The sequence below is a fragment of the Colobus angolensis genome, unplaced genomic scaffold, assembly GCF_000951035.1.
Source record: "Colobus angolensis palliatus isolate OR3802 unplaced genomic scaffold, Cang.pa_1.0 Scaffold176, whole genome shotgun sequence".
In the NCBI taxonomy this organism is placed as follows: Eukaryota; Metazoa; Chordata; class Mammalia; order Primates; family Cercopithecidae; genus Colobus; species Colobus angolensis.
Genome location: NW_012114888.1, coordinates 4,344,625 through 4,355,980, shown reverse-complemented (window position 1 = coordinate 4,355,980; position 11,356 = coordinate 4,344,625). Strand labels below are relative to the sequence as shown.

Sequence of the window (11,356 nt, the reverse complement as noted above, 5' to 3'; positions counted from 1 at the left end):
GAATATAAACAGATTCAAAAGGCTGAGCAAACCCTAAACAGGATAAACGTAAAGAAATCCATGCTGAGGCACATCAGAGTCAAACTTTTGAAAACTAAAGTCAAAGAAAATTTCTTTTTCTTTTTCTTTTTTTTTTTTTTTTTAGAGACAGAGTCTTGCTCTGCTGCCCAGGTTGGAGTGCAGGGGCACTATCTCGGCTCACTGCAACCTCTGTCTCCCGGGTTCCAGCGATTCTCCTGTGTCAGCCTCTTGAGTAGCTGGGATTACAGGCAGGTGTCTCCACGTCCAGCTAATTTTTGTATTTTTAGTAGAGATGGGAATTTCACCATATTGGCCAGTCTGGTCTCGAGCTCCTGACCTCAAGTGCTCTGCCCACCTCAGCCTCCCAAAATCCTGGGATTACAAGCCATTATGCCTGGCCTAAAGACAAATAAAAATTCTTGAAAGCAAGAAGAAATGACATCTTATCTACATAAGAAAAATAATTTTAATGACAGTGAATTTCTCATCGGAAAACACGGAGGCCAGAAGGAAGTGGCACAACAGTTTTCAAGAGATGACATAAAAGTAATACCAACCAAGAATTCTTTAGCTGGCAGAAATGTCCTTAGGAATGACGGTGAGATCAAGATATTCTCAGATGAAGGAAACTAAGAGAATGTGTTACCAGCAGACTTACCTTGAAAGAATGGCTAAGAAAATCCTTACAACAGAAGGACAATGATATAAGAAGGAATCTTGGAACATCAGAAAGGAAAACAACAACAAAAGGACCAAAAATATCAATAAATAGACTTTATTCTCCCTCTCAAGTTTACTGAACGGTGCTTGATGGTTGAAGTATAAATTATAACATTGAGATGATTCCCAATATATAGAGAGGAAATATTTATTTAACATTTAATGTTATAAGGGGAGAGGAAAAGGGACTTAAAAGGAGTAAGGACTTTACATTTTATTAAAATTGGTAAGAGAAATAAACAAAATGTGGTATATATGCACAAGGGACTATCATTCAGCCATAGAAAGGAATAAAGTACTAATAAGTGTTATAACATGGACAAATGAACCTTTAAAACATTATGCTAAGTGAAAGAAGCCAGGCATAAAAGGCCACATAGTGTACATGATTCTATTTATTGAAATGTGCAGAATATACAGATTTATACAGATGAAATTAAATTTGTGGTTGCTTAGGGCTGGGGTGGGGAGAGCACACTGAGGAGTGGGCACAGGAATTCTATTTGGGGTGATGAAAATACTCTAGATTGCTGGGCACGGCGGCTCATGCCTGTAATCCCAGCACTTTGGGAGGCCGAGGTGGGCAGATGGATTGGGCTCAGGAGTTCAAGACCTGCCTGGGTAACATAGCAGAGCTCCATCTCTACAAAAAATACAAAACTTAGTTGGCGTGGTGGCACATGCCTATAGTCCCTGCTACTTGAGGGGGTGAGGCAGGGAGGATCGCTTGTGTTCGAGAGATTGAGGCTATAGTGAGCCAAGATCCTACCACTGCACTCCAGCCTGGGACAGCATGAGACCCTGTCTCAAAAACAAAAACAATTATTAAAAAAATAAAGTTAGATTGTGGTAATGTTCATACAACTCTGTGAATATATTAAAAACTGCTGAACTGTATACTTCAAATGTGTGGGTTTTATTGTATGTGAATTGCATCTCAGTAAAGCTGTTTTTTAAAAATAGATCACAGATTTAAATGTCTAACATAAAATTTTAAAACTTTAAAAATAAAACACAGGAGAACGTCTTTGGGAGCTAGGGCTTGTGAAGAGTTCTTAGACACAGCAACAAAAGCAGGATCCAAAAAAATGTTTTTAAATCAATAAACTAGACTTCAAAATTAAACGTGTTTGCTCTAACAAAGACCTTGTTAAGAGGAAATAAAGACAAACTACAGCCTGGGAGGAAATATTTGCAAACCACATATCTGACAAAGAACTCATACCTAGAGAATGTAAGGAACTCTCAAAACTCAAGTTTTTTTTTTGTTTTGTTTTGTTTTGTTTTTTAAGCAATCCATTTGAAAAATGAGCAAAGAATGTGAAGAGACATTTCACCATAAAGGACATGTAGATGACAAATAAGCACATGGCAAGATGTTCTACATCATTAGCTATCAGGGAAATGCAGCCTCCCCTGGGCCTTAGTCATTTCTTGCTCTTCTTGGGAAAAGGCAAAGACAGACCTATGAGTCAGAGCTGGGGGCAGGAAGTTGGATGGAAAGGAGAGAAGATGTAAATGCAGACATAAGAGACACAGTCCATCTCACATCTTGGAGCTGGAAACAGGCTGACTATGTCTCTCCTATCTCCCAGAAGCACCAGCCTGAAAATGCACACCCATAAGCCAGGTTAAGAGGTTGCCAGCGGAAGCCAGGGAGACCCATCTGGTTAGAGCCCCAACCTCTATATTGGTGACATTGTACAGAGCAGGGGTTGGCAAACCTTTTCTGTAAAAGGCCAGATAGTAAATACTTTAGGATGTCCATACCATGTGGTCTCTTTGGCAACTACTCAACTCTGCCCTTATAGCATGAAAGCAGTAACAGACAATATGTAAACGAATGAGTAAGACTTGTGTCCCAAGAAAATTTTATTAATGGACACTAAAATGCAAATTTCATATAATTTTGATGTGTCACAAAATATTCCCTTTTTACTTTTCTCAAGTCCTTTAAAGATGTAAAAAGTATTCCTAGTTTGCAGGCTATAGGAAGCTGTAAAGGGTCAGCAAACAAGGGGCTATAATTTGCTGACCCCTGATGTAGAGCTTAGATGAGGAGGCTCACTATTATGCATACCACTGCACCCAACACTTGATTTAGAATGCAGTGACCTCCCTGGCCAGGCGCGGTGGCTCAAGCCTGTAATCCCAGCACTTTGGGAGGCCGAGACGGGCGGATCACGAGGTCAGGAGATCGAGACCATCCTGGCTAACATGGTGAAACCCCGTCTCTACTAAATAATACAAAAAACTAGCTGGGCGAGGTGGCGGGCGCCTGTAGTCCCGGCTACTCGGGAGGCTGAGGCAGGAGAATGGCGTGGACCCGGGAGGCAGAGCTTGCAGTGAGCTGAGATCCGGCCACTGCACTCCAGCCTGGGTGACAGAGCGAGACTCTGTCTCAAAAAAAAAAAAAAAAAAAAAAATGCAGTGACCTCCCTTAAATCCATAAATTCAGCCAGGTGAGGTGGCTCATGCCTATAATCCCAGCATCCTAGGAGGTCAAGGTGGGCAGATCACTTGAGGTCAGGAGTTCGAGACCAGCCTGGCCAACATGGTGAAACCCTGTGTCTATTAAAAATACAAAAATTAGCTAGGCGGCGTGGTAGTGTGTGCCCATAGTCCCAGCTACTCCAGAGGCTGAAGCAGAAGAATCACTTGAACCCGGGAGGCGGAGGTTGTCGTGAGCAGAGATCACACCACTGTACTCTGGCCTGGGCAACAAAGTGAGACTGTCTCAAAAAGAAAAAAAAAATCTATAAATTCTACGTCTAGGAATTTATCACAAGGAAATAATCATGGCTCTGCACAAAAATTTGACAGCAAAGACTGTTATCCCATCCTGGTTATAACAATGAAAATACCTGGACACATTCAAACATCCAGTGACAGAGGAGTGGCTCAAAAATCTGAGGCCATCCAAAGAATGGAATGCTATGCAGCCATGTCAACAATTATCCTGCGGTCTGGAAAGAAAGCAAATGTGATCAAATATTAACGAGTGAATCCAGGCTGAGTGCGGTGGCTCACGCCTGCAATCCCAGCACCCTGGGAGGCCAAGTTGGGTGAACTGAGTAAGCTCAGGAGTTCGAGACAGCCCGGGCAACATGGTGAAACCCCATTTCTACAAAAAATTAGCTGGGCATGGTGGCTCATGCCTGTAGTCCCAGCTATTCAGGAAGCTTAGGCGGGAGGATCGCTTGAGCCCAGTGGCGGAGGTTGCAGTGAGCCGAGATCACACCACTGCACTCTAGACTAGGCAAGAGAGCAAGACTCTGCCTCTAAATAAATTTTAAAAATTCAAAATAAAACAATTGGTGAACCTAAGTGCAGGGTATATGAGTGTTCGCTGTCAACTTTTCTGTAGATTTGAAATGTAAAAATAAAGTTGGAAATATATTTTTAAGTAAAAATTGCTTTTTTGTGAAATGTAAGTTAATAAACTTACATAGACTCATCTCCAGCCCATCAGAACTGTGTTCTCTGTTAAATAAATATAAGTGTCTTCTTTTCTCTCTTTTCACAGGAAAGTGGTAGGTATAGATTAACTAGATAATATCTGTCTACCTAGTATCTATTCCAATCACACTCAATGTAATTTAAACTATATGTAACATGAGATTTACAGACAAAAAAAAATTAGTCTCAATGTTTTCATTTTACAATTATCTCATTCTAAGGGCAAAGAAAAGCTTAACTTTGCCAAGTGTGCTGACTCATGCCTATAATCCTGGCATTTTGGGAGGCCGAGGCGGGCAAATCACTCAAGCCTAGGAGTTTGAGACCAGCCTGGGCAATATAGTGAGAGTTTGTCTCTACAAAATTTTTTTTAAAAATTAGATGGGCATGGTGGTGTATGCCAGTAGTCCCAGCTACTCGGGAGGCTGAGGCGGGAGGATCACTTGAGCCTGGGAGGTTGAGGCTGCAGTGAGTCATGGTCATACCACTGCACTCCAGCCTAGGGGACAAAGACTCTGTCAAAAAAACAAAAAAAGAAGAAAGAAAAGGAAGGAAGGAAGGAAGGAAGGAAGGAAGGAAGGAAGGAAGGAAGGAAGGAAGGGAAAGAAAGAAAGAAAAAGAAGAGAGAGAGAGAAAGAAAGAAAAGAAAAGAAAGGCTTAACTTGCTTGGGTTTTCAGCATTTGAAAAAAAAACTTGCTTTTACATATGAAACACAAATTATCTGGGAAGACTTCCTTGGTAGGGGTGGGTGCTCTAAGCTCTATAGACTGAAATAGCATTTGGGGATTCATCCCATGGTCTGGATTCTTCTCCAGGCAAAGGCCCATTCTTGCTGGGTTATAAGTTCTTGTTTGAAAATCTAACCTGAATTTAAGGCATTTCAGTGACAGACTGGATTAAGCAAATGTGGCACATATACACCATGGAATAACTATGCAGCCATAAAAAAGGATGAGTTCGTGTCCTTTGTAGGGACATGGATGCAGCTGGAAACCATCATTTTCAGCAAACTATCACAAGAACAGAAAACCAAACACTGCATGTTCTCACTCATAGGTGGGAACTGAACAATGAGATCACTTGGACACAGGAAGGGTAACATCACACATCGGGGCCTATTGTTGGGATGGGGGAGGGGGAGGGATAGCATTAGGAGATATACCTAATGAGTTAATGGGTGCAGCACACCAACATGGCACATGTATACATATGTAACAAACCTGCACGTTGTGCGCATGTACCCTAGAACTTAAAGTATAATTAAAAAAAAAAAAAACTAACCTGAAAAACAAATTCACTCACTCTAGTGCATAAGAATAAATTCACAAAAACCTTACCATTTAAATAAAAACATGGGAACTATGCCTAACTACAAGATGGCCAATATTCTGCAGAGGACTTCAGCCACCCTCTCCATTTGCCTATCAAACGAGGTGATTAGATATAGTGTGTTGTCAATTTCCGCTTGAGCCTCAGTTATAGGTTGCGGATACAGAGCTGGAGTTATCAAAGATGAATTTTAGAAAATCTGTCTCTGTTTAAAACCTTTTAAGTGCTCATACTCAGTCCCATTGCCAGGAGTGAAACCCAAACCTCCCGTATGAGAAATCAATACCCAAGCCGACAGATCACACAGGATCTTCCTTATAGACCAGAACCATGGTCAATTCTTAGGTCCTTTTAAATATTAAACTCTTCACTTCCTCTCTCTACCTCCACCTGTACGTCGCGCCTAACTTAGAACCGCCAAATCCTATTAAATCCCACCCTCACCAACGACGCACGGTCTCCATAGGCTCCACGCGCCACTTTTGCAGTCCCCCATTGGCCGGTTCATTGCCAGATGGCCTGCTCCCACGCCCCAGTCATCTTTGATCTCCTCGGATTCCGTGAAGCCCCGCCCTTCTCTTCTCCCCTTTGGCCCGTCTTCTTCCACTCAGGCCCGCCCCTCCCCAGCTGGCTATTTGGTTGGCCAGCGCGCTTGCCACTTACGTCATTCACCCGCGCCACCCGGAAGCCGCGGTTCCTACCAACCGTTCTTACTGCTGGCGGCCCTGAGGTAAAGGCCGCGCTTGGGTGTCCCTGGGTGGCCGGGTCCCCAAGTTGGGAGGGGCGGAAGGCTGAACCCTCAGCTTGAGCCGGACAAGTCGATTCCCAGCGTTGAGAGGGTAGAGATGAACTGTTTGTGAGGCCAAACTGGAGCGGTCACCGTGGTCTTCCCCCTCCCCACTCCCCAGGAGCCCATCATGGCGACGCCCCCTAAGCGGCGGGCGGTGGAGGCCACGGGGGAGAAAGTACTGCGCTACGAGACCTTCATCAGTGACGTGCTGCAGCGTGACTTGCGGTGAGTGACAGTGCGGGGGGCGGGGCGTTTGGAACATTCCACGTGGTGGGTGGGGCGTTCAGAGTTAGAGCCAACCCTTTGGATTGGTGGGCGAGGCGTTCAGAGTCCGGCCCCGCGCTCCTTGGAGCGTGAAGTGGGGATGATATCCGGGGTGCAGTTTGGCTGGGACGTGGCGTTCATAGCAGGGGGCGTGTGAGCGCATGCGCGGCCTCCGATGTTTGACGGCTTAGGGCTTGTTTTCTGGAGCCACAGTTCTCAGGTTCGAATCCTGGCTCAGCCATTCTTCATCCTTGTGAATACGTCATACCTCGCCTTTCTGTGCCCTATAAACTTTTCTGTGAAATGGGGAGTTTTCCGGAACCTTCCCCATGCAGTGGTTTTGAGTTTTTCATATGTCCCATCTTTGTAAATAATTTAGTAGCATGGATGCCTGAAACATAGTAGAGGTTCAATAAGTATGAAGAAATATTATTGCAATTTTTGTTAATCTAAGCAAGAAGTAAGGTGTTCAGAACTAGGACTATGAGCGTCCTAAAAGGGATGGAGGATTTTTCTAGGGTGAGGATGGGACATTATGATTGGAGTTCAGTATTGGGAGTGTAGTAATAGTAATAATAGCTAACACATATATAGAGAGTTTACCATTTGGTAGGCATTATTCTAGATGCTTTGAGTAAATGCTCATTTAATCCTAATGACTCTACAAGGTAATACTGTCATCTGTATTTTATAAATGGGGAAACCGAGTCCCAAACAGGTTACTTACTTGCCAAAGTCACACATCTATAAAGGACAGAGCCCAGATCCAAACCCAGGCAGTCTGACCCAGAGCCCAAAATTAACTTGTACACTAAAAAGCCTTTTCAGCTTTTTAGTCTCAGAGGGTCATGATATGAGGTATACTAGGAGGAATGGGGCTGCCTATTGGTCACCATTGTACTTTCATCCCATCAGAAAGGTGCTGGACCATCGAGACAAGGTATATGAGCAGCTGGCCAAATACCTTCAACTGAGAAATGTCATTGAGCGACTCCAGGTAAAGACTATGGGGTTGGGTATCATTTTTTTGGTGTGTGTGGGCAAGGGAGGGAAATGGGAAGAGAGACTCCAGAGCCAAACCTGTCACCTGACCTAAGAGTTCACCACTGACCCCTACCTCTTTTTCCCTGGCCCCACAGGAAGCTAAGCACTCGGAGTTATATATGCAGGTGGATTTGGGCTGTAACTTCTTCGTTGACACAGTGGTGTGAGTGTCTACCCGCCCCTCTGAGCCCACAGGGTTCAGCTTACCCCTTCCCTCATGCAACATATATTTTTTTGAGTATCTTCTATGTACCAGGCACTATACAAGGTTTTATATCCCAGTAGGATATAAGCTAGGTGCTGGGGCTGTGACAGTGAATAAAATAGGACAAAATCCCTGCCTTCCCAGAGCCTCAATTTGGGGAAGGGTGGGGAGCAAAACATAAACTCTGCTAAACAGTGATAAGGACTTCCCCCGCACTTCCTCTAACCTCTCTTTCCTCAGCCCAGACACTTCACGCATCTATGTGGCCCTGGGATATGGTTTTTTCCTGGAGTTGACACTGGCAGAAGCTCTCAAGTTCATTGATCGTAAGAGCTCTCTCCTCACAGAGTAAGTCCATTCCATGAGGATAGTGTGTAAAAACACCACCATTTCCAACACTCCTCTCCCTTTTCCCATGGCTGCCTAGAATGATACTTAAGGACTCATCTCGGCCAGGCGCGGTGGCTCAAGCCTGTAATCCCAGCACTTTGGGAGGCCGAGACGGGCAGATCACGAGGTCAAGAGATCGAGACCATCCTGGCTAACACGGTGAAACCCCGTCTCTACTAAAAAATACAAAAACTAGCCGGGCGTGGTGGCCAGCGCCTGTAGTCCCAGCTACTCGGGAGGCTGAGGCAGGAGAATGGCGTGAACCCGGGAGGCGGAGCTTGCAGTGAGCTGAGATCGGGCCACTGTACTCCAGCCTGGGTGACGGGGTTCTCAAAAAAAAAAAAAAAAAAAAAAAAAAAGACTCATCTCCCCTCCTCCTCAGAGCTGGGGCTGAAGAAATGTGGTTGCAAAGCCCATGTATAGCACATAATAAGCATTCAAAAAATGATCTTTGTATCGTTCATTCATGCAGACATTTATTGGGAATCTTCTGTATGCCAGGCACTGTGCTTAGCAGTGGGAATGCAGCAGTGAACAAGACAGAAAAGTTCTTCAAGGCTTACAATCTAGAAGGACTATACTGTTATACATAAATACAATTATGACCAGATCCATGAGGTCTCAGCCTGTTAGAATTGGTAACAAGAAAACTAGTTACCTGTGATTTCACTTCCCGCTAATTTTACTATTCATTCACTGTGTTCCTGCCACACTGACCTTCACATGCTTCTTTCAGCACCCCAAGAATGATCCCACCCCAGGGCAATTGCCGTAGCTGTTCTCTCTGCCTGCACTGCCCTTTTCCCCAGTACCCACATGGCTTCCTTTCTCCTCACTCATCTCGCTTAAATGTCACTTCCTCGATGAGGCCCTCTGTAACCTAACTTTAAAATCATAGCCCCTGGCATGCTTGATTCCCCTCCGTCTACTTTTTTTCCCTAACACTTATCACCCCCTAATATTGACTATGTAATTTCTTGCTTTCTCATATTGTCTCCTCCAATTAGAATGTAAGTTTTACAAAGGGGGAGATTTGGTTTATACCCCAGGTGACTAGAGTAGTACAAACATATAGTAGACACTCTGTTTTTGTTTTTAAGAGATGGTGTCTCGCTGTGTTGCCCAGGCTGGAAAGCAGTGACTGTTTACAGCTGCGATCATAGCATACTATGTCCTCAAACTCCTGGGCTCAAGCAATCCCCTTGCTTCAGCCTGCCAAGTAACTGGGACTATAGGCGCACCGCTCTGCCTGGCTTTATGTTTGTTGAAATAATTTGAAAGGGTATGCTGGAAGCAAATTAAAGTGGTTATTGAAGCAGATATGTGTTGGTGGTGATGGGGAGAGAAAGTGTGGGCTCCAGCTGAGTTTAAGGCGGGAGTGTCCAATCTTTTGGCTTCCGTGGGCCACACTGGGAGAAGATTTGTCTTGGGCCACACATAAAATACACTAATGCTAATGATAGCTGATGAGCTAAAAAAAAAAAAAAAAAAGTTGCAAAAAAAAATCACATAGTGTTTTAAGAAAGTTTATGAATTTGTGTTGGGCTGCATTCAAAGCTGTCCTGGACCGCATGTGGCCCACTGGTTGAGGGTTGGACAAGCTTGATTTACGGTTTTGTGCAGGGAAGGGCAGTTAGGAACATAGATGAGGGATTTGAAATGTAGCTAGGGAAGGCCTCCCAGAGGAAGGGACATTTGAATCATTTGACTGAGTGAAGAAGCCATGGGGCTATCTGGGGACGAGCATTCCTGGCAAGAGGAATAGTGTGCCTGGCATGCTAGAGAAACTACCAAGAGAGGTGAGCTTGGTTTCAATGGAATGAGCATGGGGGCACTGAGAAATACACTTAGATTAACATCATCTCACAAGTGTGAATACCATTGATCTAAACTTCTTTGTTGGTTACATTTATGTCTTCCTACATTCATTTTTTCCAGAGTTGCCTCCCTTAGGGTTTCAGTAATTTTTTTCTTTTCAAACCTTTCCAGTCATGGGAAGGACTAGCAGGTGTTAGTGGACCCAAAAGACCTGCTGAGATTTCTGATTCTTGGTGTTCAGACCAATTAGCATATAGTTTAATTAAATGGCCTGCTTTCATGGTCAACACAATTCTTAACTGATGGTCATTTAGACCAAGTCCAGTTTGTTTGTTTTTGAGAAGGAATTTTGCTCTTGTCGCCCAGGCTGGAGTGCAATGGTGCGATCTTGGCTCACTGCAACCTCTGCCTCCTGGGCTTAAGGGATTCTCCTGCCTCAGCCTCCCAAGTTGCTGGGACTACAGACACCCACCACCACTCCCGGCTAATTTTTGTATTTTTAGTAGAGACAGGGTTTTGCCATGTTGGCCAGGCTGGTCTCAAACTCTGACCTCAGGTGATCCGCCCACCTCAGTCTCCCAAAGTGCTGGGATTGCAGGTGTGAGCTACCACGCCCAGCTAAAGTCCAGTTTGTATAAGAAGGCTTTCCTTGTTATGTCACAGGATTTCTGAGCCTATCAAATAGATTTTAATTTTTTTGAGACTCCATGTACTTCTTCAAAATGAAGTATTTAAATTGTCAGTGCCTGCCTCCCTTGCCTGGTCTTTTTGATATACTGACCTGGTCTATTAGTGTGATGAAAAATATGGTTGACTCTTACTGCTTTATTGTAATTAGTGGGACTGTCTAGAAGTTTGATTTTTCTAAGAGGTGAGGATTTGAGTCTATGTAGCTGGCTCTCTTGAAAATATTTGGTTACTTGGGATATACTTTGAACTAACTTTCTGGTCATTCCATGTGATCAAAAGTGTCAGTTCTTTCTGTTCTTAGTGTATTTCTTTGTTTGGGAAGTAGAAAGGATGAAATCTCTGTATATTCTTTCCTGGTGACACAGAAAGGAGTACACATCCATATCTCATGAATAGACATGTAATTATAGAAGAAACAGCATAAAGGCTGGGCACGGTGGCTCACGCCTATAATCCCAGCACTTTGGGAGGCTGAGGCGGGCGGATCACGAGGTCAGGAGTTCAAGACCAGCCTGACCAAGATGGTGAAACCCTGTCCCTACTAAAAATACAAAAAATTAGCCAGGAGCGATGGCAGACGCGTGTAATCCTAGCTACTCGGGAGGCTGAGGCAGGAGAATGGCGT

General features: G+C 44.2%; 1 protein-coding gene across 1 annotated transcript in view; it reads left to right on the top strand.

The window, feature by feature from the left end:
* Nucleotides 1–6,199: 6,199 nt before the first annotated feature.
* The window catches only part of UXT (ubiquitously-expressed, prefoldin-like chaperone), an 8,837-nt gene continuing 3,680 nt past the window's right edge, over nucleotides 6,200–11,356 (top strand). Inside the window, exons 1-5 of the mRNA XM_011938722.1 lie at nucleotides 6,200–6,260; nucleotides 6,439–6,545; nucleotides 7,500–7,581; nucleotides 7,724–7,791; nucleotides 8,074–8,181. Coding sequence (XP_011794112.1) covers nucleotides 6,448–6,545; nucleotides 7,500–7,581; nucleotides 7,724–7,791; nucleotides 8,074–8,181 — 356 coding nt within the window. The 5' untranslated portion in view covers nucleotides 6,200–6,260; nucleotides 6,439–6,447. The remainder of the gene's footprint in view (nucleotides 6,261–6,438; nucleotides 6,546–7,499; nucleotides 7,582–7,723; nucleotides 7,792–8,073; nucleotides 8,182–11,356) is intronic.